The sequence below is a fragment of the Lithobates pipiens genome, unplaced genomic scaffold, assembly GCF_037356315.1.
Source record: "Lithobates pipiens isolate NorthernLeopardFrog02 unplaced genomic scaffold, aLitPip1_a1.2 Scaffold_1, whole genome shotgun sequence".
NCBI lineage: Eukaryota > Metazoa > Chordata > Amphibia > Anura > Ranidae > Lithobates > Lithobates pipiens.
The window spans coordinates 211,700,786-211,728,222 of record NW_027507685.1 but is presented as its reverse complement, the minus strand read 5'-3'; the positions used below and the strand labels follow the sequence as shown (position 1 = coordinate 211,728,222).

Genomic DNA, 27,437 nt, shown 5'->3' with positions numbered 1-27,437 from the left:
ACTCCAAACACCTGGTGTTAGCGCTTCAGTCATCCCGAGACCATGGTTGTTATGGTGTCAGGATGATTGAAGTGCATTATTTCTATTAATACATTGTTAATATAAAATTAAATCATTCAACTCACCATAATGCAGAATCAGTGGGAGCCCTGAGCGTGTTACCTGCCACCAGTTGCCGTCAGGTGCCCCCAGCAGAGTCGCTCCTTACATCAGGTGCCCCCAGCAGAGTCTGTCCTTGCATTAGGTGCCCCCAGCCGTAGTCTGTCCTTACATCAGGTGCCCCCAACAGAATCCGTCCTTACATCAAGCACCCACAGAGGAGCCCTTCCTTACATCAGGTTTCCCCAGCAGTGGAGCCCCTCCTTACATCAGTGTCCCCAGCAGTGGCGGCGGGCATTTTTTTGTAGCACGCCAGCTGTTTTTGACAAAAACATTCCCAATTTCCTGGGACAAAGGCAAAATCCCAGGAATTTTATTGGGACAAACTCTGATCGGGACGAAGGTCCCAAAATCAGGATTGTCCCGGGAAAATCAGGACTGTTGGTAAGTATGCATAGTAGATATTTATCCTCAATTACTGAGCCATATAACACATCCCTGGGTTTATGCTATAAGGGGAGGAGAGTGGAATGGGATTGTCCGTAAAGGATCCATATATATTAAAGCCTTGTCAGGCCAGCTGTGGATTTTGATGCAGGAGAGAAGAAGAGAGTGGAACGTGAATGGCCATTAAGGATTTGTATACTAAAGCGCCATTAGACCTGTTGGGGTCTTTGTTTAAGGTGAGCTGCTAGGGCACACCCCTGGTGGATGCCTGGATGGTGGGAACAATTGTGTTCACAACTTTCAAGAACTGTTTTTTTGAGACCTTGATCTTCATGCCATGGGGGATGTACCTGGCCATCCACATGTTAGGGGCATCCCTGGTGGTCCTGGGGGCTTCCCTGGTGGTCCAGTGTGGGTACCCGAGGGGGAGCTGCGCTGATAAACAATCAGCGCAGACCTCCCTGTCAGGAGAGCCACCGATCGGCTCTCCTCTATTCGTGTGTGTCAGACGCAAGTGAGGAAAAGCCGATCAACGGCTCTTCCTGTTTACATCATGATCAGCCATGATTCGTCACGGCACTAGTCTTTAATGCTTTTATACAACAAGTGAGTTGGGGAAGTGAACGTTTCAATCACTTACTAGTGAAAGTCCATAAGATTTCAAGGCTGAACAGCAGTATCCCCAATACTTGCCTGTGGCGAGTATTGGGGATACTGGATTGGGGACTGGATAAGTGATAAGTTTACTAGGGCTGATTAGCCATTAGAAGAGAAAGTTTATTATACAAGAGTTTATATTAGTACATATCCATACATGGCTTAATTAGTAAAAAAGGTAAACGTGTAGTCTCAATAAGATATGGGTGGAGAAGAGGCAAAAATACCCAAAAAGAGGCTGAAGTGGGATACCCCCACACACATAAGGACAGCTCCAAAACATAGGCAGCGGAAAGGGGACCCAGAGAACAAAAAGTTCATGTTAAGTTTAGAATGCAGAGCTTATTGGTATGTGGGCAGAAAAATCAACCAGGACCTAGGAGGAAAAAATAACCCCCATTAAAAAATGTAATTAAATAGCAATGGCAGTAACCACTGAAACTATTCAAGCAAACAAGCAAACAATTTGTACAGTCAGACATGGAGGAATGACCTCCACATACAGGCAGGTCCACCTGTAAATATAGCTCCCCTGCTTACCTGTAATTCAGCCTGCACAGATTTCCCCCCTAAACAATCATCCATCGCATCATCCAGCAGGCACTACCTGCTAGATATGGTCCCCAACTCGGCGTCAAACCCCACACCAACGGGTGTATATATGTACTAATATAAACCTTTGTATAATAAACGTTCTCTTCCTTGCTGTGAACACGTCCAAACTACCACGGGATCCAAGATTGTGATAGCAGACTTCAGTCACCCCAGCAGAGATATGGATCTGGCATCAGAATTTGAGGGGGTCCTGCAGATCGCCCTTTCAGTATACCCCAGGACTGTGTATGCAGATCCATACCTGGAGCTCAGGCAGCAGATTCAGGAGGAGCTCAAGACTGGAGCTCTCCAGGTTTCTGGTATGTACCAGTATGTACCAGTGCTATCCAATCCCAGAGGAACAGGCCAGTGACCAACGGAAGTTGTGGATGAAATTCTTGGGAGAGCAGCCCCAGCAGCAATGGGTGAGAATACAGAGAGGCTATGCTCGGTATGCAGGGGTCTCAGAGCTTAAACCTGATCAGGAATACTTGCTAAGGAAAGAACAACACCTGGAAAGGGTATACAGGGAACTGCTAGAACACGTTCAGGAGCATGCCATAGGATTGGCAGTAGAAACTCCGGAGATTGCCATCCCCAAAGCTGAAGTGCTAACAATAGAGCAGAGCTCTGCTAGTCTCTGTCCAGCACCGATAACATCTTCTGGGTTCCATGGACAGGAGATGGTGAACCTCTATCCCCAGACACTAGTTCCAGAGACTGGGGATTCAATAGACTTTTCTGCTGAGGAGTAACATCCCTGTGAGCCTGCAGCAGAAGAGCTATATTTCAGAGTATGGTGCTATTGACTTCTGCCTGCAACAATCAACTCTGCAGGTGCTCCAGTAAGAGAATGCAATCGGCAACTCACACCTGCAGCTTGAGGTGGTGTCTGTGGATGGGACCGCAGTCTCCGCTGACAGCAACCCTGCAGAATAGCTTGCAACAGGACAGAGTGCTGCTGACCTCTGCCCTCAACTAACAACAGATGGTTTTCCTTTGGTAGTGAATGGGACTGCAATCTCTACTGGCACAACGCCTGAAAAAGGTCTGGCATTAGGACAGGAGGATATTAAAACTGTGAGTTGCTCAATACTTGTTTCATGTCAATGAATTGCAAAGTATTGGAGTAGATCAGCAAAACATCCAGCTAGCATTTTCAGAAGGAGGTCAGCTTTGGTAGCTCTCTTAGCTCTTTTAGGAAGGGTTTACATTTGATTAGAGGTGTTGCATACCATAGTCTTTAAATACAAGTTGTCCTGCAGGAAGTTTTGCTCTATCACCGAAAATATCTGAGTTGTCTACTAGAGCCTCCTTAACAGCATCATATCCATGAAGGACCACCACTGCATTTCTTCCCAAGTGGACAGTAAATACATCTCCATGGATCTTCGCAAGCTAAAAGAAGAAAACACATTTGTTATTGCTTTACCTACTCTGAACTTCACACCTGTTGTCTGCAATATGTAAAGAAGTCTTTGTATAGATATTTTTTTTTTTTTAATTTTGGATAAAGTAAGGAAGGATTATAATCCTGCCAGGTTATTTATTTGCTGTCTTTGTATCATTAGAGATGTGGCCCTTAACTTCACAACAAGAAGTCAGAGAAAATCTTCCAAAGTGAGGGAAATTCCTGTCTTAGGCCGCGTACACACGGGCGGACTGTTCGCCCAACCTTGTTCGGCAAACAGTTTCATCAAACAGTCCGCTCAAAATTTGCATGAGCGGACTTGCCCACACACGAGCGGACTGTTTGACGAACAAGGTTGGGCAAACAGTTCGCTCAACTTTTGAAATGAACGGACTCGCCCACGTAAGGCGGAGGCAAATCCGCCCATTTCGAGCGCGTGTACAGGTAGGCGGGGCCCGCGAAGGAGACGTCGCGGGCTCCGCCGCCTGGAATGGGCTTAAAGGGGAACCCCAACGCCGAAAAAAATCGGCGTGGGGGTTCCCCCCAAGTCCACACCAGACCCTTGTCCGAGCACGCTACCCGGCCGGCCAGGAAAGGGGGGCGAGCGAGCGCGCCCCCCTCCTGAGCCGTACCAGGCCGCGTGCCCTCAACATGGGGGGTGCCTTGGGGAAGGGGGGGCCGCGCGGCCCCCCCACCCCAAAGCACCTTGTCCCCATGTTGATGAGGACAAGGGCCTCTTCCCGACAACCCTGGCCGTTGGTTGTCGGGGTCTGCGGGCGGGGGGCTTATCGGAATCCGGGAGCGCCCTTTAAGAAGGGGGCCCCCGGATACCGGCCCCCCACCCTATGTGAATGAGTATGGGGTACAATGTACCCCTACCCATTCACCTGTGAACTAAAGTACAATAAAAAACACAACACAGAGAAAAAATATTTTATTGCACAGCTCCGGGGGTCTTCCGTCTTCGGGGGTCTTCTCGCCGGACTCCTCCGCTATGTGTGTGTAGCTCTTTTGCTAGCGGAGGAGTCCGGCTTTCTTCCTCCCCGCCGCCGGCCTCTTCTCCCGACTTCGGGGGTCTTGTCCCCCTCTTCGGTTCTTCTGCCGGGCCACCGCGCCTGGTCCGGTGGCCCGGTCTTCTGTCGCCGTCTTCCGTCGCCGCCTTCGGTTCTTCTGCCGGGCCACCGCGCCTTCTTGTAGCTCTTTTACAGGCGGTGGCCCGGTCTTCTGTCGCCGCCGCCGCCTTCCGTTCTTGTTCTTCTTCTTGTTCTTCTTCTTCTCCTGGAGATGTTGACTCGACGATCTCTCCGGCCGGAATGCCAGAGCCGCGCTGTGCGGTCACTTATATAGTGACAATGGGGCGGTGTCACATGGGTTGGTCACATGGGTTGATGTCACATGGGGACTATGACATCGTAAGGGGGCGGGGTCACCATGTGACCAACCCATGTGACATATACCATGTGACACCGCCCCATTGTCACTATATAAGTGACCGCACAGCGCGGCTCTGGCATTCCGGCCGGAGAGATCGTCGAGTCAACATCTCCAGGAGAAGAAGAAGAACAAGAAGAAGAACAAGAACGGAAGGCGGCGGCGGCGACAGAAGACCGGGCCACCGCCTGTAAAAGAGCTACAAGAAGGCGCGGTGGCCCGGCAGAAGAACCGAAGGCGGCGACGGAAGACGGCGACAGAAGACCGGGCCACCGGACCAGGCGCGGTGGCCCGGCAGAAGAACCGAAGAGGGGGACAAGACCCCCGAAGTCGGGAGAAGAGGCCGGCGGCGGGGAGGAAGAAAGCCGGACTCCTCCGCTAGCAAAAGAGCTACACACACATAGCGGAGGAGTCCGGCGAGAAGACCCCCGAAGACGGAAGACCCCCGGAGCTGTGCAATAAAATATTTTTTCTCTGTGTTGTGTTTTTTATTGTACTTTAGTTCACAGGTGAATGGGTAGGGGTACATTGTACCCCATACTCATTCACATAGGGTGGGGGGCCGGTATCCGGGGGCCCCCTTCTTAAAGGGCGCTCCCGGATTCCGATAAGCCCCCCGCCCGCAGACCCCGACAACCAACGGCCAGGGTTGTCGGGAAGAGGCCCTTGTCCTCATCAACATGGGGACAAGGTGCTTTGGGGTGGGGGGGCCGCGCGGCCCCCCCTTCCCCAAGGCACCCCCCATGTTGAGGGCACGCGGCCTGGTACGGCTCAGGAGGGGGGCGCGCTCGCTCGCCCCCCTTTCCTGGCCGGCCGGGTAGCGTGCTCGGACAAGGGTCTGGTGTGGACTTGGGGGGAACCCCCACGCCGATTTTTTTCGGCGTTGGGGTTCCCCTTTAAGCCCATTCCAGGCGGCGGAGCCCGCGATGTCTCCTTCGCGGGCCCCGCCTACCTGTACACGCGCTCGAAATGGGCGGACTTTCCGAGCGGGAACAGTCCGCTCATTTCGAAAGTACAGCGGACAAGCCCACACACGGGCGGACTGTTCGCTCAAACACAGTTTCAGCGGACAGTTTTTCGGAATTTCCGAAAGACTTTGTCCGTCCAACTGTCCGCTGAAACTGTCCGCTGAAAGCCCACACACGAGCGGACTGTCCGCCCAAACACTGTTCAGCGGACAAGGTTGGGCGAACAGTCCGCCCGTGTGTACGCGGCCTTAGACAGTTGTCCACGAAACAGGTATCTCTGGGAAGAATTTGAAATTAGGCTTCCCCCCTCACGGAGGGTGGTGGAGTCAAACTGGCATCATTGGTATATGACATATTTAGATGTAGCAGATACCAAGTCTCATTGTAAAAGTCGTGTTTCCTTCTGCTGAACAACAGTCGTGACATAGTGGCTAATGAAACGAACCACAATGTGCAGCGAGGAGGCCATGAGGCTGAGTTCTCAAAACTGGAGAGTGCAATAACCTGATGCAGATGTGCATGGTAGCCAATCATCTTGCAACTCCATTTGTTTAACCACTTAACAACCGCCCATTGCCGATTAACGGCATCAGGGCGGTTGTTTAACTCTAAGAGGCCGTTAATTAACGGCCTCCCAGAATTCTGCTCTCGCGCGCCCCCTGGGGCGCGCACACGAGAGCATCCGTGACCGCTGGGTCCAGTGGACCCGGCGCATCACGAATCACGGTAAACGGCCGCTCATCGCGGCCGTTTACCACGTGATCGCTCCGTCAAATGACGGAGTGATCACTTGTAAACAAGCCGGCGTCATGTTATGACGCCGGTTCCTCCCTCCCCCTCTCTGTACCGATCGGTACAGCGGAGGGGGAAGAGATCGGTGTCAGCAGCGATGTGGGCTGCATCTGCAGTGCCCACATCGCTGCTCACCGAAAATTAACCCCTCAAATCCCTGCAAATACTCTGCATTACTCTGCAATTCCCTGCAAATACTCTGCATTACTCTGCAATTCCCTGCAAATACTCTGCATTACTCTGCAATTCCCTGCAAATACTCTGCATTACTCTGCAATTCCCTGAAAATACTCTGCATTACTCTGCAATTCCCTGCAAATACTCTGCAATTCCCTGCAAATACTCTGCAATTCCCTGCAAATACTCTGCAATTCCCTGCAAATACTCTGCAATGCCCTGCAACACTCTGCAATGCCCTGCAACACTCTGCATTGCCCTGCAACACTCTGCATTGCCCTGCAACACTCTGCATTGCCCTGCAACACTCCGCAATGCCCTGCAACACTCCACAATGCCCTGCAACACTCCGCAATGCCCTGCAACACTCCGCAATGCCCTGCAACACTCCGCAATGCCCTGCAACACTCTGCAATGCCCTGCAACACTCCGCAATGCCCTGCAACACTCTGCAATGCCCTGCAACACTCCGAAATGCCCTGCAACACTCCGCAACGCTCTGCAATACCCTGCAACACTCTGCAACACCCGCCAATACCCTGCAACACTCTGCAATGCTCTGCAACCCCCGCCGATACCCTGCAACACTCTGCAATGCTCTGCAACCCCCGCCGATACCCTGCAACACTCTGCAATGCTCTGCAACCCCCGCCGATACCCTGCAACACTCTGCAATGCTCTGCAACACCCGCCAATACCCTGCAACACTCTGCAATGCTCTGCAACACCCGCCAATACCCTGCAACACTCTGCAATGCTCTGCAACACCCGCCAATACCCTGCAACACTCTGCAATGCTCTGCAACACCCGCCAATACCCTGCAATGCTCTGCAACGCAGTACTCTGCAACACCATGCTCTGAGGTACCCAGCCATAGTTGGTGATACCCTGCAATACCCAGCCATAGACATCTCCCGCCGCCCTCCGCCCTCCGGTGCTTCTACCGAATCGCTAATACGATCAAAGCCAGAATCTTTTTTTTTTTCAGGCTTCCCAGCTTATGCCCCGTACACACGAGAGGGATTAAGTCTGACAGACCTCCAAAGGAGTTCCGCCGGAGTTCCGACGGAGTTCCGACGGAGTTCCGACGGAGTTCTGGCGGACTTTTCGACCGAACGGACTTGGCCACACACCATCACACCAAACTCCGACGGAGTCGAACGTGATGACGTACGACTGGATTCGACGTAGGAAGTTCATAGACAGTAGCCAATAGCTGCCCTAGCGTCGGTTTTAGTCCGTCGGAGTAGCACACACACGAGCGAATTTTTCGAAGGGACCGGGTCCGGCGGAGTTCCGTCGGGAAAATTTGAAGCATGCTTCATTTCTAAAGTCCGTCAGACTTTAGCGAAGCTAAAGTCCGTTGCAGCCCACACACGATCGAATAGTCTGACGGACTCAGTCCGTCAGACTTTGGATGTCGAAAAGTCCGCTCGTGTGTACGGGGCTTAAGAGGTGAGATGTGGGTCTTATTGACCCCACATCTCACTGTAAAGAGGACCTGTCATGCCATATTCCTATTACAAGGGATGTTTACATTCCTTGTAATAGGAATAAAAGTGATCAAAAAAATTATTTTTGGGGAAAAAAATGTCAAACTAAAATAAATAAAGTAAAATGAACAATAAAAAAAAATGTTTTTTTTAAAGCGCCCCTGTCCCCATGTGCTCGCATGCAGAAGCGAACGCATGCGTAAGTCCCGCCCACATATGAAAACGGTGTTCAAACCACACATGTGAGGTATCGCTGCGAACGTTAGAGCGAGAGAAATAATTCTAGCCCTAGACCTCCTCTGTAACTCAAAACATATAACCAGTAAAAAAAATGTAAATCGTCGCCTATGGGGATTTTTAAGTAGCGACGTTTGCCGCCATTCCACGAGCGTGTGCAATTTTGAAGAGTGACATATTAGGTATCTATTTACTCAGCGTAACTTCATCTTTCACATTATGCAAAAATTGGGCTAACTTTACTGTGTTTTTTTTTTTTTTAAGCACAAAACAGTTTTTTTTCCAAAAAAAAGCATTCGAAAAATTACTGCGCAAATACCGTGCGAGATAAAAAGTTGCAAAGACCACCATTGTATTCTCCAGGGTGTTTGCTAAAAAAACATATATAATGTTTTGGAGTTCTATGTAATTTTCTAGCAAATAAATTATGATTTTTACATGTAGGAGAGAAATGTCAGAATTGTCCTGGGTGCTCCAGAACACCTGATGGCGCTCCATGCATGTTGGGCCTCTGTATGTGGCCACGCTGTGTAAAAGTCTCACACATGTGGTATCACCATACTTGGGAGTAATAGAAGAATGTGTTTTGGGGTGTAATTTGTGGTATGCATATGCTGTGTGTGAGAAATAACCTGATAATATGACAATTTTGTGAAAAAAAAAAAAAAAGTAAAAAGAATCTTGATTTTGCAAAGAATTGTGGGAAAAAATGACAACTTCAAAAAACTCATCATGCCTCTTACTAAATACCTTGGAATGTCTTCTTTCCAAAAAGGGGTCATTTGGGGGGTATTTGTACTTTTCTGGCATGTTAGGGTCTCAAGAATTGAAATAGGCCGTCAGTCCTTCAGGTGTGATCAATTTTCAGATATTGGCACCATAGCTTGTGGACTCTATAACTTTCACAAAGACCAAATAATATCCACCAATTTGTACTTATTTTTACCAAAGATATGTAGTAGTATAAATTTTGGCCAAAATTTATGAAGAAAAAATTACTAATCTGCTAAATTTTCTAACAGAAACAAAGAAAAATTCGTTTTTTTACAGAATTTTCGGTATTTTTTCTTTTATAGCACAAAAAAAAAAAAACCCAGCGGTGATTAAATACCACCAAAAGAAAGCTCTATTTGTGTGAAAAAAAGGACAAAAATTTCATATAGGTCCAGTGTTGCATGACTGAGTAATTGTCATTCAAAATGCGAGAGCACCGAAAGCTGAAAATTGGTCTGGTTATTAAGGGTGTTTAAGTGCCCAGTGGTCAAGTGGTTAATTAAACTTTGACAAAACCTGGAAGCTGATTGGTTTCTATGCAGAGCAGCTACACCAGATTTTGCATTCTCCAGTTTTAGGAAATCAACCCGCATGCATCCAGGGGTGGATCCAGAGTCTAGTCTCGGGAGGGGCACTGGCAGAAAATAATTTTTTTGCGGGCAATTTATCAGGAAATGGCTGGTGTTGGCGCTTTCATCATTACTGCACCATGGTTGTTATGGTGTCAGGATGATTGAAGCGCATTATTTCTATTATTACATTGTAATATAAAATTAAATGGTTCAACTCACCATAATACAGAATCACTGGGAGCCCCGAGTGTGTCACTTTCCACGTTGACCTGCCTTCAGATGCAGCTTGTCACTTGCCACGTCCCTGCTACAAGCTGCAGATTGTCACTTGCCTGCCACCAGATGCTAATTGTCACTTGCCAAGTCACGTGCCACATGTTGCTGATTGTCACTTGCCACGTCACCTGCCACACATTTGGGATTACACTTGCCACATCACCTGCCACACATTGCGGATTACACTTGCCACGTCACCTGCCACATGTTGCTGATTGTCACTTGCCACATAACCTGTCACACATTGCAGATTACACTTGCCACATCACCTACCACACCTTGCAGATTACACTTGCCACATCAACTGCCACACCTTGCAGATTACACTTGCCACATAACCTGCCACACTTTATGGATTACACTTGCCATGTCACCTGCCACATGTTGCTGATTGTCACTTGCCACGTCACCTGCCACACATTGCGGATTACACTTGCCACGTCACCTGTCACACATTGCGGATTACACTTGCCACATCACCTGCCACATGTTGCTGATTGTCACTTGCCACGTCACCTACCACACATTGCAGATTACACTTGCCACATCACCTGCCACACCTTATGGATTACGCTTGCCATGTCACCTGCCACATGTTGCTGATTGTCACCTGCCACACATTGCGGATTACACTTGCCACGTCACCTGCCACACATTGCAGATTACACTTGCCACATCACCTGCCACATGTTGCTGATTGTCACTTGCCACATCACCTACCACACATTGCAGATTACACTTGCCACGTCACCTGCCACACCTTGCGGATTACACTTGCCACGTTACCTGCCACATGTTGCTGATCTTCACATCACCTGCCACACGTTTCTTAATGTCATTGGCCTGCTAAGGTGCAGATTTTCAAGTGAAGACAGGCAGCAGAGAGATTTTGTAATCTCTCTGCTGCCCGCGGCTGTACATTGAGGGCGGACTGCAGTGATGCAGAGCGGCAGTGAGAGATGATGTCATCTCTCTGCTCCCCACCCACCAGCTCACTGACTGGCCAGTCTCTCCTTTCACCTGTGGACCAGCCCACCCCCTCACTCGATGTTTGCCCTGCATGCCCACACACTCACCTGGCGACCCCCCCTCGCTCATCCGCTGACCTGCCTGCTCAGGTTCTCTCTCAGCTGCTGACCCTGCCGACTGGCGCGCTGGCTCATTAACCCACACACTCTTCTTCCTGTCCGCTCACTCGTAAGCTGACTGGCCTGTCAATCACCAATTTCTCGGAGGGGGCAATTGCCCCCCGTTGCCCCCCCCGATCCGCCCCTGCATGCGTCCATCGGGCAAAAGAAAAGACTTGACGCATCTTCGCCAGAAGGGTAAGTATTAAATATGCAGCAAATTTCCTTTTTCATTTTTTTTCATCAATCAAGAATCCATAAAGAAAAATAACAGTACACCTGTGAACTTGGGATGCTAAGATGAAAGGAATTTAGTTTACCCAAAATGGATTTGACTCAACTAAGCTGAGAGATAAGAACTTTGATCATCATTATTTTAGGGCCATATCACAGTAGTGCATGCATCACAACATGCTTTATTGTGTATTTCGGTGTGCTGTGTTACCATAGCACTTACATTTTGGACTCCAACACAAGAGAAATTATTCCTGCTCCATTTATTTTTATTTTTTTATTGCAGTCAAAGCAAAATGTGCATTATGATGCTCTGTAATGCTGGTAAACTGTGTTTATGCATTGTGGTAGGTGATACGTAAATGTGCAGTAACTCACATTTTTAGCACGTTACCACTATGCCATGTTGTGAAAGGGCCCTTAAAACGTAATTTTTTAATCAAAGCATTAATTTTGTTAAGACAAAGTCATGGAACAATTTTTTCATGAGAAAATGTTATTTCACTTCTATTAAAACTGAAATTTATGTATGGATGTTTTTGCATAATAACACTGTTCCAGCTTGGACCAATATAGGTATCATGTGCCATACCTGGCCAATCCCCATAGAAAGAGGACCTGGTGGACGGAGAGTGTGATGAGTCTGAAACATTATGGGTAGAACTGCATACAGATGTGCGTAATTCAAAGTTAATCTATGGAGTTTGTTATAGACCACCCAATGTTAATGAGGAGGTGGAGACTCAGCTCCTTGCACAGATATAAAGGGCTGCAAGGGCTGGGACAGTGATAATAATGGGGGACTTTAACTACCCAGAAATTGACTGGAGTAATGACACTGCTGAGACAGTTAAAGGGCAAAAATGTATAAACCTATTACAGGACAATTTTATGGTCCAGTTTATTGAGGCCCCAACTGGGAATAATGCTCTGTTGGACCTGGTAATCTCAAAACCATGCAGAGCGTATTACTAATGTTCAGATAAAGGAACACCTGGGTAGCAGTGACCATAACATGATTTCATTTGATGTTAGCTGTAAGCAAAAATCACATACAGGAAAGATAAAAACACTTACCGTATAACACACACTTTTTTCCCCTTAAAATCAGGGGAAAATCGCGGGAGCGTGTTATACGTCGATCCCTTTCAGCCGCCTTCGGCCTTTCTTGGCGGCTTTCGGCCGCCTTCGGCCCGGGTAGTTCTCGGCAACCATCGGCCGCTCTCGGCGGCTATCGGCCGCCGAGAGCAGCCGATGGTGGCCGAGAACTACCCGGCGCCATTTTTAAAAATAAAAGGCAAGGCTGCCATGAGGACAGGGCTGCAATGAGGACAGGGCTGCAATGAGGACAGGCTGCATGACAAGGCTGCATGACAAGGCTGCAATGAGGACAGGCTGCATGACAAGGCTGCAAATGACACTGACAAGGCTTCAGATGGACACTGATAAGGCTGCATTGATGGGCATTTAAATGTAAGTTTTTTTTTTACTTAAAATTCCCTCCTAAACTTGGGGTGCATGTTATACGCTGGCGCGTGTCATACGCCGATAAATACGGTAATTTCAAGAGAGCAAATTTTCCCACCTAGACTGGGAGAGAATATTGGCATCAATGGGCACAGAACAGAAATGGGAATTCTTCAAAAAGATCTCACTGCAAAGTATATTCCCATGGGCAATAAGTTTAAAAGGCTAAAAATAAAACCTATGTGGCTCACGGCCAAAGTTAAAAAAGCTATAAACTATAAGAAAAGAGCTTTTAAAAAATATAAAAATGAAGGAACACTAGTGTCATTTAAATGTTACAAAGAATATAACAATATGTAAAAAGGAAATGAAAGATGCAAAAATTCCAAATGAAAGACAGATTGCAAAAGATAGTAGGACAAACCCCAAAAAATTCTTCAAATATATTAATAGTAAAAAGGTCAAGTCTGAGCGTGTAGGCCCTTTACAAAATAATCTGGAGTGGGTGACTGGGGACAAAGAGAAGGCTAATTTATTAAATACTTTCTTCAGCTCTGTGTATACAAAGGAGCATGGGGGAGCTCATGTCCATAATGGGGGTGATAGTGACACAGCCCCAAATCCATAATGGCTCAAAAGTGATATGGTCCAGATATATTTGGACAGAATAAAGGTGAATAAAGCACCTGGACCTGATGGCATCCACCCACAGATCCTAAAATAATTGAGCTCTGTAATTTCAAACCCATTGTATCTAATTTTTAGGGACTCATTAATGACAGGAATAGTACCACTGGATTGGTGCAGGGCCAATGTGGTGCCTATATTTAAAAAGGGAACAAAGTCTATAGACCTGTTAGTTTAACTTCTATAGTTGGGAAGATACTGGAGAGATTAATAAAAGAACACACAGACAAGTTCTTGCAGGAAAAAACATATTGTAAGCAACAGACAGCATGGATTCATGAAAGACATAAGTTGTCAGACAAACCTGATTTCTTTTTATGAGGAGGTAAGTAAAACCTTGGACAGAGGGGTGGCGGTGGACGTGGTATACTTGGATTTTGCAAAAGCGTTCAATACAGTTCCACACCCATGGCTCATGTGTAAGGTAAAGTCTACAGGTTTGGAAATATCAGTTTGTAAATGGATAGAAAACGACAGAATTCAGAGAGTAGTGATTAATGATTCTTACTCTGAATGGCTTAAGGTTATCAGTGGTGTACCCCAAGGTTCAGGGCTGGGGCCCTTACTTTTTAACATCTATATAAATAATATTGGGTCTGGGATCAAAAGTAACATTTCTGTCTTTGCAGATGACACCAAGCTATGCAGTGGAATAACCTGCTTACAGGATATCTCCAATTTACAAGCCGACCTCAATGCTCTGTCTAATTGGGCGACTATGTGGCAGATGAGGTTTAATGTTGAGAAATGTAAAGTTATGCACTTGGGGGCTAAGAATATGCATGCATCATACATACTAGGGAGAGTACAACTGGGGGGATCCATAGTGGAGAAGGATCTGGGGGTTTTGGTAGAGCATAAGCTCAATAATAGCATGCAGTGCCAAAGCTGTGGTTTCCAAAGTCCTTTCTTGTATTAAGAGAGGTATGGACTCCAGAGAGAGAGATATCATTTTGCCCCTGTTCAAATCATTAGTAAGACCTCATCTGGAATATGCAGTTCAATTTTGGGTACCAGTTCTCAAAAAGGATATTGAGGAACTGGAGAAAGTGCAGAGAAAGGCAACCAAACTGATAAGAGGCATGGAGGAGCTCAGCTATGAGGAAAGATTAGAGGAACTGAATTTATTCTCTCCTGACAAGAGGAGATTAAGGGGGGATAGGATCAACATGTACAAATATATAAGGGGTCCATATAGTGAACTTGGTGTCAAGTTATTCACTTTACAGGAAACAAAGAAGACAAGGGGGCACTCTTTACGTCTAGAGGAAAAGAGATTTCATCTCTAAATACGGAAAGGTTTCTTCACAGTAAGAACTGTGAAAATGTGGAATAGACTCCCTGCAGAGGGTGTTCTGGCCAGCTCAGTGGATTGCTTTAAGAAGGGCCTGGATTATTTCCTAAGTGTACATAATATAACTGGGTACTAATATTTATAGGTAAAGTTGATCCGGGGAAAATCCGATTGCCTCTCGGGGGATCAGGAAGGAATTTTTCCCCCTGCTTTAGTAAATTGGATCATGCTCTGCTGGGTTTTTTTTGCCTTCCTCTGGATTAACTGTGGGCATAGAATTGGGTATATGGGATTGTATGATATTATTTTTATTTGTGGTTGAACTAGATGGACTTGTGTCTTTTTTCATGTAATCTCTGTTTTGTCCAATCAGAGGATGCTTTGAATTAATTGAGAAAATGCAAAGTGTTCTCTGAATGACACCTGTGCTGAGCAAGTAACCTCCTGTAACGGTACCCTCGTAAGGGCTGCTAAGCGTTGGGGTCTGCCTGTCACCCTGCCCAGACAGGCACACGATTTCAAGCATCCAGAGACAAGAAACAGTCCTTGTACTTGTTTTTTTTGTATTTTTATTGAAGGGAATTAACTTGGATTGGGATAGGGAAATATGAGATGCCCAGATGATTGAAAGTCAATGTTGGGGCTGAACTATATACGCTAACGGTATATACAATCTCCTCTCTTCCTCCAGAACATCACTTGCTTGCACTTCCCGGACCAGCTAGCACTGATTTGTAGGCCTGCCATTGGCTCAACCAGGCCTAAAGCAGATGCCCTTTGCAGGCAGGGACCATGAGCTTCTTTAGTGTAGAAAAATATAGGAAGTCCCAGTGCTAACTGTCCACATGGCTACTGCTCCCAGCACTACCTCTTCAGGCACTGCCAGCCATTGGGGCTGCAGCTGCCCCTTTCCACTGCCCGTGCCACCACAATCCGCCCGACTGGCTCTGCACCCATCCCAGACTGCTCATCCCAATCCTCTCAGGCATGCATCCCCAGTCTTCCTGACTGTGTGTTACTCACCAGCCCTCTTTGCTGCCTCTGTGGAACTCCTGGAGACTTACCCAGCAGTGTTCTCCCCCTGTCCTATCTTGTTCCTTCTGCGCCTCCTGATCAGGATACCTCCGTGGGTTGTAAGAGGGTCCCGTCCGCTCCTGAGCCCAGGCCCAAGGTCACCCAAACTGGGGAGCTCCCCCAAAGGCCCCCAACAGAAGTAGAAGGTCTGGGTGATGCTGTCTGTGAGTCACTAGCTCTACTCTGAGTCACTCCCAACCCAGATCTAAACACACCCAAGCATGGCTGCCAGCCAAGCCTGGAAATTTACCCACTCGCACAAAACTTTGCAATTCTACTTCTAGCACACTCCTTTTTTCATTAAGTAGGAGGGAGGCTGCTTGGCACAGGACCCGGTAGCTAGCAGCTATCATTATATAGCAACTATTGAACATTTCTGATATGGGACTTTATACTATTGGTTACCACAAATCATAAATAACCAATATATAAAACAATCACATTTTATTGCAAATTTAATAAAAAAACAAAACAAAAAAACCCATAAATGGTCTGCAGGTTTTTCCTGCTTCTTCAGGACTGACAAATAGTTTAAAACATATCATGGGTTGTACATAATAGTAGAATGATCTCTAATAAAGAAAGTAAAACAATAACAAATGTTTATTATCCAAAATAATATGACATAGTTATACCATACATGTGCAGTGCAGGAATGTATCAACATAAATGCATGTGAAATGTATGCATTTATACAGATATAGCATTGTGGATACATAAGTATCGCTTAAAAGTATCTTATCCTATAAAAGAATATGTTCAGGGGTGTAATTTATCCAGAAACGTCAAAAGCCACCACTATATATAAGGGGAGATATTACAACATCTCTGTTCAGGTCAAATGGTTCTATGTTTTGATGGCTATCTGATTTTTTTTTCCCCTTTTATCATACAGTTGTGCTCAAAAGTTTGCATCCCCTGGAAGAAATTGTGAAATTTTGGCATTAGCAGAATCTACAGAGAGTAACAGAGGAAATAATTTTATAGGAGGGTCCTTACTAGAAGTTTTAAGGTTTTATTTTTACACCCACTACTGTATACAATGTAGTGGAAAAAGTGGAAAAGTGTTTTGTGACTATGCCTCTGCCTACCGTTTGGACTGCTTCCACTTGAACTGACCCTGGCCTGTTTTATCAACTACACTACTGCCTACCGCTTGAACTACTTGCATGTGAACTGACCCTGGCCTGTTTTATGGAGTATGCTTTTGCCTATCGCTTGGACGGATCTGTTGCCCTGCTACTGTAGTATACAGGGGTCTCACATATGTGAGGGGCTCCAGAATTGCTTTTCCGAATGGAGAAAAACATTTTTTTGGTTTCTCCGGGTTTCAAAATTTCCGGATTAGGGTCTGGAGTCCGGAGGCTTCATAGAGATTTGGGTGGGTCGAAGCCTCTAGCCCGTGCACAGGTCTTACCTGATTGCGACCCTTACCCTTCTGCTGACTTACTGCCATCATGCCTCTGCCTGCCGCATGAATGGACCACACCGCTACCTGGACTATGCAAAGATTTATCTGTAGCAAGAGGCAGTATGTTTATGAAGGGCTGGAGAGCGGTACAATAATGAGTGTCTGCAGTGTACCAGGGCTAATATTATGCCTGTGCTGGCTGGCTCTGCCTGGACAATTTCTATGGATGGTGCTTTGTTGACAATATCCTTGTGCTGACTAAAGACAATATTCCTGCCTGCTGCCTGGATAATTACTATTGCTGTCGCTAAGCACATCCCTGCCTGCGGTATAGACCAGTGCTCTCCTCTGTGGAAACGACTAAAAGCACTGGTAATGCTTTTTTTTTTTTTACCCTTTCTGCAATAGAATTTATTTTGGATTGCAATACTTGGTATATGCATGCTATGTTTTAGAAAAATGAAGGGCCTTCAAAAATTATAGGTTGCCATGTCATTAATGCTCCTAGAACGCCTCATGGTGCTACTTGGATGTTGGTCCTCTGTATGTGGCCAAGCTGTGTAAAAGGCACACACATGTGGTATCGCCATACTCAGAAGGAGTAGCAGAATGTATTTTGTGGTGTCAGTTTTGCTATGTATTTGCCATGTGTTGGAAATATCTTATAAATGGACAACTTTGTGTGAAAAAAAAAAAAATGCGTTTTTATTTTTTTCCGACATTTTCGAAAAAAATTAACCATTTAAAAGACTCATTATGCCTCATAGATTATACGTTGAGATGTTTGCTTTACAAAATGGGGTCATTTTGGGGGCAATTCCATTGTCCTGGTGCTCCAGGGCCTTCAAAATTGTAATAGGTGGTTGAGAAATGAGATGTGTCCTGATTTTTATGTTGCCCACACCTGTTACTTGCCCCAGGGCAAGTTTAAAGGAGCAGCACATGCTTGAAACAATCTTATTTATCCACAATTTTGAAAGGGTGCCAAGAATTTTGACCAGCCCATTTTTGGAATTTTGTGTGCCATTATGTCCAATTTACACACAAAGGGAATAAACATGTATATAGCAAAACATGTGTTACTGCAATACTTTTCTGTGAGAAATACTTGATTTTCTGGAAAAATTTCTGGGGTGCCCACAATTTCAGCCATGACTGTATATATATATATTTATTTATATATAAAATGTGATTGGAAAAGTAGTTTATCCATGTTGAAGTCATATTGTCTTTTGTACCTCTTCCATTTTAAGTAGAATTGTCTGTGTTTACATATGCTGATAGTCAGCATGCCAACAATTAAGCTAGAAGGCCATTCTGGCCACAGGACTGTACAGTCAGTACTCTGTAAATATGTCTTATCAATCATTTGTTTTTTACAATGAAAATTCATTTTGTAATGAAAAAGCATCTCAGCTGTTATTTTCTCCACAATGGAGTTTTTGCCTCTTTGGCCAGGACTACCTCCACCAGTGGAGGTTCCAGGTTAAAGATGATAGCAGGTATGGTTAGTGATCAAAATGTTGATCAAAATAGAGGAGACTGTAAAGGAAATTTGTAAGTTCTGTATATAATTGTATTCTATTTTGTATGTATTGCACACTGCCATCATTGGGCACACGGATCTAATAATGTTTTCATTACATATTTGCATTCTTTTGAGTCCTAATTAGAATTAGTCTGCCTATGTTACGCCCTTTGTTACCATAAACAATTGTAATATTAATGTGATACCTACGTAATCATGTGTATAAAAACTTTCAATTGCGTCATAATAAAGCAGAACATTATTTGGAAAGAGTGTATCTTTTGTGTCTGTTCCCTACTGCAGTAGTTATTATTAATTTGGAACCACTAATCAATATGAGGATAGGAGTTGCCTATCTATAGATTCCCATGTCAATATTAAAAATATGACTGATCATTCCAAAAAACTGTATTTTATTTAAGGATAGTGACCATATGAAGCCATTCATTATCACATTATTGATTGGCTTCTTTTTAAAACATAAGGATAACAGAAATCATCCAAATGGTCCTGATCAAATGTTTACATACCCTGAAATGTTTGGCCTTGGTACAGACATACAAGCTGACACACACAGGTTAAAATGGCAATTACCGTATATACTCGAGTATAGGCCGACCCGAATATAAGCCGAGGCCCCCAATTTACCCCCAAAAAACTGGCAAACTTATTGACTCGTGTATAAGCCGAGGGTGAGATATGCCTGTCCATCCCTGTGTGTGTGTCCGTCCCTGTGTGTCCGTCCATCCCTGTGTGTGTGTGTGTCCATCCATCCATCCATCCCTGTGTGTGTGTGTGTCCATCCATCCATCCATCCCTGTGTGTGTGTGTGTCCATCCATCCATCCATCCCTGTGTGTGTGTGTCTCCATCCATCCATCCCTGTGTGTGTGTGTCTCCATCCATCCATCCATCCCTGTGTGTGTGTGTCTCCATCCATCCATCCATCCCTGTGTGTGTGTGTCTCCATCCATCCATCCCTGTGTGTGTGTGTCCATGTGTGTGTGTGTGTGTGTGTGTGTGTGTGTGTGTGTGTGTCCAGCCTACCTGTGTCCCGAGCCTCCGTCCCGTGCCTTGCCTCCTTGCCTCCGTCCCGTGCCGTGCCTTGCCTCCTTGCCTCCGTCCCGTGCCGTGCCTTGCCTCCTTGCCTCCGTCCCGTGTCGTGCCTTGCCTCCGTCCCGTCCCGTGCCGTGCCTTGCCTTGCCTCCGTCCCGTGCCTTGCCAGGATCGCCTCGGCGGCCATTCTAAAATTCAAAAGCCCCGCCTCCGCCTCCGCCTGTGATAGGCGGAACACTGAATTTCCCAGCAGCCTGTGTTCCGCCTATCACCGATATCGTCTCATCCTTGTACTACGGACGAGGATGAGACGATGTCCGTGATAGGCGGAACACAGGCTGCTGGGAAATTCAGTGTTCCGCCTATCACAGGCGGAGGCGGAGAAGGAGGCGCGGCTTTCAAATTGTAGTATGTCCGCCGTCTGTCTGCTCGATACGCTGATCGAGCAGTCAGACGGCGATGACTCGAGTATAAGCCGAGGGGGGCACTTTCAGCCTCAAAAAAGAGGCTGAAAATCTCGGCTTATACTCGAGTATATACGGTAGCCACTTGCCGACCGTCCATAGCCCGAAAGATGGCTGCAACGTGGTCAGATAATTCTGGGAGGGCGTACTATAACGTCCTCCCAAAATTGCACGCATCCGGGAATATCTATGAACGCCTGCACAGATCTCGGTAAAGGGCCAATGATATCGGCCCTTTACCACACAATCGCTCCGTCAAACGACGGAGCGATCCATTGCAAGCATGCCGGTTCAGCTCTCCCCTCTCTGTACCAGTCAGTACAGTGTGAGAGGAGGGGGGATATCAGGTGCAGCAGCAATGTGGACTGGATCTGTAGTGCCCACAGCGCTGCTATGTGCCCATTCCTGCCTCAGCCATCCCATCCATGCTGAGTCATCCCATCCATGCTGAGTCATCCCATCCATGCTCAGCCATCCCATCCATGCTCAGCCATCCCATCCATACTCAGCCATCCCTTCCATGCTCAGCCATTCCATCCATACTCAGTCATCCCCATCCATGCTCAGCCATCCCACCCATGATCAGCCATCCCCATCCATGCTCAGCAATCCCAATCCATGCACAGCCATTCCATCCATACTCAGCCTCCCCATCCATGCTCAGCCATCCCCTTCCATGCTCAGCCACCCCCCTGTGTTTGCTTTTCAAAATGGGGTAATTTTTTGGGCGTTTCTATTGTCCTGGTGCTCCAGGGCCTTCAAAATTAAAAGAAGATGTCAAGGAATTATCTGTGTAATTTATGCTCCTAAAATGCCTGGAGGTGCTACTGGCATGCTGGGCCTCTCTATGTGGCTAGGCTGTGTAAAAGTCTCACACATGTGTTATTGCCATACTCAGGAGGAATAGTAGAATGTGTTTTGGGGGGGGAATTTGTGGTATGCATGTGCTGTGTGTGAGAAATAACCTGTTAATTTGGCATTTTTGTGAAAAAAAAATAAAATCTTCATTTTGCAAAGAATTTGTGGGAACAATTACAACTTAAAATTTTTTGCCATGCCTCTTACTAATTACTTTGGAATGTCTACTTTCCAAAAATGGGTAATTTGGGGGGTATTTGTACTTTCCTGGCTTGTTGGTGTCTCAAGAAATGAGATAGGCCATCAGTACATCAGGTGTAATCAATTTTAAATGATTTGTGAAAGAAAATGGGAATACCACAGCACAAACAAGCTTATTTGGGTAATAGTAAAGTGCTAGTGACAATATAGACTAAATGTGCAAAAAATACAAAAAAATCTGTGAAATTTCATAAACAAGCATGTAGCCAGTGAAAATTCAAAATGTGCAAAAAAGCATATATACAACTTCAATTACGAAATTGCTTTATCAAGTGCTAGGCTTGAACTAAATGTGCCAAAAAAACAATAAAAAACGGAGATTTATAAACAAGGATGTAGTCAGTGAAAGTTCAAATAAATGTGCAAAAAAAATAATACAATTCCAATTGCAAAATTTATTTTGCAAGTTTTATGTTTAGCCACTTCAGCCAAGGAAGGATTTGCCCTCTTAATGACCAAGCCATTTTATGCGATACGATATTGCGTCACTTTAACTGACAATATTGCGGTAATCCAACGCTGTACCCAAACAAAATGAATGTTCCTTTTTTTCCCACAAATAGAGCTTTCTTTTGGTGGTATTTGATCACCTCTGCAGTTTTTATTTTTTGCGCTATAAACAAACATAAAGCGTCAATTTAAAAAAAAAAAATTTTTTTTTACATTTTGCTATAATACATATCCCAACAAAAATATATAAAAGAACTAATTTATTCATCAGTTTAGGCCGATATGTATTCTTCTACATATTTTTGGTAAAGTAAAAAATCGCAATAGGCGTATATTTATTTGGTTATTCACAAAAGTTATAGTGTCTACAAAATAGGGGATAGATTTATGACATTTTTACTATTTTTATTTCTTCTTACTAGTAATGGCGGCAATCTGGGATTTTTAGTGTGACTGCGACATTGTGACGGACAGATCAGACACTTTTGACACTTTTTTGGGATCATTGACATTTATGCAGCGATCAGTGCTATAAACAGCCACTGATTACTGTTTAAATGTCACTGGCAGGGAAGGGGTTACCACTAGGGGGGCGATCAATGGGGTTAAATGTAGGGTTGCCACCTATTCTTCAAATCAAACCCCGAACACTTTAGTGGCACACAGCATATTTTTTAATAGTATGAACTATAGATATATTTTGCTATTAAATTACATTTCTAATCATATGGCGTTAATAACAAGAGTCCCCCTTTACATCAGAGCCCACAGAGTTCCCCTTTTACATCTGAACTGGCAGAGTTCCCTTTCACTGTACGGGGGATTCTACAGACTCTGATGTAAGAGAGAACTCTGGGGCCTCTAAGGGATGCTCTGGGAACCCTGATTTAAGGGGGAACACTATGCATTCTGATGTACTGAGTGGAATCTGATGTAAGGGGAGAACACTGTAGCCTCTGGTGTAAAGGGGAACTCTGATGTAAGGGATGCTCTGATAACTCTGTTTTACCTTTTAGTGTACTCACTCAGAGGCAGGAGAGAGAAGAGGAGGGAGACTTCAGTCACAGACAGGGATGGATGGTGAGCTCACTCACCCCTTGGGAGTCAGCACCTCTCATTCAGATGTATCTAAGGCTGCTAGACTTCCAATTTCTGACCCCCACTATCCTTTTTCTGAGACACAGCACCGGGGATTGGATTGTGGGCAGACACAGAAGGGTGAGTGGGGGGGGGGGGAGAAAGAGGTGCAGATTGAGCCCTCTCTCCTCTCCTGTCAGTACAGCGGGCAGGGGGTGGGGAAATTGTTAGTATTGTTAGTGCTGGCTTTGGGCAGTGTGAAAAAGAGTGTAACACACACTCTCAGCTTAGCCAACTGCAGCCAGAAAACCTGCTGGGAAGCCATAGTCCAGTCTGAATAATGTGTCCGGGTTTCAGGCAGTCTGACTCCAAACCCGAACTGTCCGGGTGAATCCCGGACATGTGGCAACCCTAGTTAAATGTGTTCCCTCAGCGTGTTCTAACTTTAGGTGGGATGGGCTACCAGGGACATGACAGCAATCACTGTTCCTGATCACTGGGAACAGTAGATCTCTGACGCGTCACCTGTCACAACGGAGAATTGCCTTGTTTACAAAGGCAGTTCCCCACTCTGCCTTTGTATAAGACGATCGTGGGTCGCCAGAGGACATATATGATGTGATGTCACTGCGGTATCGTAGTCTGCAACTGATGCATTTCACCCCTCCCACAGCACTTTATCAAAGCCCTGTGATAAAGCCCTGAGGGAGGGGCGAAATGCATCAGGGCAGACTATGACACCGCAGTGATGTTACATCATATGTTGAAATGCAAATACGGTTGTGAGAGAACCTGCTGCCTTCTGGAACTAGCAGACTGTCTTTTGATGCTACAGCCTTGTTTTTTACTATGGAACTTTGCTTGATTTTCACTGAATAAAAAGATGATCTATAGTATGTGAGCTCTTTCTTCTTATGTCCAAGTTTGAAACATCACCAAAAGGATTGTATCCTGGAGTTGGCGTCTCATCACCCTGCTCACCAGACTAAGCCTGTTTGACCCACAATGCAGTATTGCTTCAGTGGATCTGGTGAGTCTTTCTAACCACGGGGGGGAGGGGGTTGGAACACGTTGTCACCTGCGTGGATATCAATCATTTCAGCATTTTATGAATTGTTAGCACAGCAGCATTGGGAAAGAAATTTTGCAATTGGAACCTTATATATGCATTTTTGCACATTTATTTGAACTTTCACTGGCTACATGCTGGTTTATGAATTTTCACTTTTTTTTTTTACACATTTAGATAGGGCACAACACTTGCAAAATAAATTTTGTAATTGGAATTGTACATATTTTTTTGCACATTTATTTGAACTTTCACTGTTTACATGCTTGTTTATGAATCTCATTTTTTATTGTTTTTTTGACAGATTTTGTTCAAGCCTAGCACTTGGTAAAGCAATTTCGTAATTGGAGTTGTATATATGCATTATGCTTTATTAGCATTAGCACTTTACTATTACCCAAATAAGCTTGTTTGCGCTGTGGTATGCCCATTTTCTTTCACATTTTGACTTATGTCATGAACAGCAGCAGCAAGTTTATCGCTAATTACCATATGTAGCACGGGTGATTTACTGTTTATTCATTTTCAATGATTGACACCATAGATTGTAGACTCTATAACAATTCACAAAGGAAAAATAATATATGCAGATTTAGGTTATTTTTTACCAAGGATATGTAGCAGTATACATTTTGGCCAAACTTTATGAAGAAAAATTACTAATTTGCTAAATTTAATAACAGAAATTAAGAAAAATGCATTTTTTACAGGATTTTCTGTCTTTTTTTTATTTATAGCCCCAAAAAAATAGAAAACCCAGGGGTGATTAAGCACCACCAAAAGAAAGCTCTATTTGTGTGAACAAAGGACAACAATTTCATATGAGTACAGTGCTGCATGACTGAGTAATTGTCATTCAAAAAGTGAGAGCACTGAAATCTAAAAATTGGTCTGGTTAGGAAGGGGGTTTAAGTGGTCAAAGGTTAATTTCCCACATCTGTGACTTTTTAAATTGCAGTCAGAGTCTGCATATAAACAGTCAATGGGTTTGTTATCTCTCATGTGGATGCACTGAGCAGGCTAGATACTGAGCCATGGGGAGCAAAAAAGAACTACCAAAAGACCTGTTAACAAGGTAATGAAAGTTATTAGATGGAAAAGGATATAAAAAGATATCCAGACCCTTGAATATGCCCGTTAGTACTGTTCAATCACTTATGAAGAAGTTGAAAATTCATGGATTTATTGATAGCAAGTCGAGGCCATCTTTATAAAGTTCCATTACCTTGCATTACCGGTTATTTCCTATTCTGCACAGCCCATTATATGTTATAATCTCCTTGTCGGTCCTGAAGAAGAAGGAAAAACCCACAAAGCTTGTCAAACTATTTCAAGGATATATATATATATATATATATATATATGTATATGTGTGTGTGTGTGTGTGTGTGTGTGTGTGTGTGTGTGTATTTTGCTCTTTTTTTAATTTTCTTATTTATTAATATGTGTGGACCATTTATGGTAATTTTTAGTAAATTTGTATAAAAAAATGATTGTTTTCCATATTTGTCTCTTTATGATTTGTGGTAACAAGAAGTATACCGTAAGTAAAATTCCCATATCAGAGGTGTTCAATAGTTGCTATATACTTATGGCATGATGCCACATACCACAATTGGCGATACACCATTCATCTTCCTCTGGGATCTTCAGGTAGGACACATATATATTTACCTTGGTCCAAGCTGGATCAATGTAACTATGCAAATATATCCATTTCTAAACTTCAGCTTTACATATCTTATTCCCACCTGTACTGGCTCTGTTTTTGATCATAAGACACAAAGTGATGAAAATACTTAATTTGTTGCACTTTCAAGAACCAATCCTAAAGTAAGCACACATGACATGAGGAGCAACTTAATTTGGTCCCCCTTATCTCAGTGGTCATGTGCCTGCTGCACCCCTTGTAGCTGCTCCCTCTCACCTTTATGAACGACTTAGGCAGATCTTTCATGTTCAGCTGCAGTACATTTCCCAATAAAGGGAGAGGAGAAGGCCCTGGAGGCAGGTTCTCGTACTTTTTATTTCTGTTTCTTAACATGAAGAATATCAAACAGGCGACACAGAGAGACAGGATCAGCGTGCTAGAATCCATTGGCCTTGAAATTTGCTACCAATTGCTCTGCAACATAAAAAAAAACATAAACATAACACACACAAAATCTGTATTAACAATGAGCCTCACCCAATACTGTTTACATGTAACAGAAAGTTCATATGTGGTTCGTAATGAATCAAAATGTATACGAATCTCCAAACAATATTAACAAATTTTAATGAATCTGAAATACATTATAATGAAACAACAAAATTAATTTGTTTTACTTGGGTCTTTGAAGCGTCCGAAGTAACAAATGATTCAAATTGATTTGTGAATAGCTTGTTGTTAAGGAGGGAGCGGCCCCCACATCCTTAACAACTATGACTCATCTGCTGTCAGCGGGGTAGCCCGCTGACAGCAGAATGTAAACAAAAGAGCCAGCATTAGAAAAGAAAAAAAAAGAAAAACAATGTGGGGTCCAGTCCAATCCATGACAGGCCCTTTGTTTCTGGTATGGATTTTTAGGGGGACCCCCAGTTATAAAAATTTGTGGGGTCCCCAACAATCCATATCAGGCCCTTAGGTCTAATATAAACTTCAAGCCCAAAATCCAAACCAGACTCTTATCCGAGCATGCAGCCCAGCAGACCAGGTAAGGAGGGGGGGGCAAGGGAGGGCCCCCCACTTCTGAACCACACCAGGCTACATGCTTGGTTCCCCCCTCCCTTAAAGCACCTTGTCCCCATGTTTATGAGGACAAGGGCCTCTTCCCCACAACCCTGGCCCCCGGGATCCCTGCCCCCCCCCAAATGAACGGGTCACCAAAAAATATATCAAAATAAAATTAAAACCCAAAGTTTTTGACAAGTCCCTTATTAAAAATAAAAAAATCTAAAGTCCCTTGAAGTAGATCCAATGCCAATCACAATGAATGCCGATCCACGTGAAAAAAATACAGCTGAGCATCACGTGTCCCATGGAAAGACACTTGCCAAATGACAGATAAATATGAGGCAGGGTCTTCTGGTGACATCTCCGTGAGTTACAGGACTAAAGATGGGGAGGCGTGAAAAAAAAAATTGTGAAAGAACAGGTTTTTATTTCCGGAAGAATTGGGGGAAAAAAGAAAGAAGCATAGAATATGTTCTTTAGAAAGATAATTCATTTATCTATGACACGGTAATCAAACTAAACAGTAAAAGGTAAAAAATAGTGTAGCGCTTCTTAAGTGATAAATGTAATCAACATGTGTTAAGAGAATGATCATATAACAAAGATCGTATAAATAATATATATGAACAAAATAAAGTCCAAGAAATGGGTATAAGCTTCCGTGATAAAGCTGGCACGAAGATGGTCAGACCGTATCAAAGTAAGAGGCAAATCCTACTAAACGAATATGTCCATG

General features: G+C 44.6%; 1 protein-coding gene across 1 annotated transcript in view; it reads right to left on the bottom strand.

Moving 5' to 3' along the window:
* LOC143982765 (cytochrome P450 2C8-like) overlaps positions 1-26,083 on the bottom strand; it is a 62,551-nt gene extending 36,468 nt beyond the window's left edge. Inside the window, exons 1-2 of the mRNA XM_077481760.1 lie at positions 25,913-26,083; positions 3,033-3,195 (exon numbers count right to left, since the gene is read on the bottom strand). Coding sequence (XP_077337886.1) covers positions 3,033-3,195; positions 25,913-26,083 — 334 coding nt within the window. The remainder of the gene's footprint in view (positions 1-3,032; positions 3,196-25,912) is intronic.
* Positions 26,084-27,437: the final 1,354 nt, after the last annotated feature.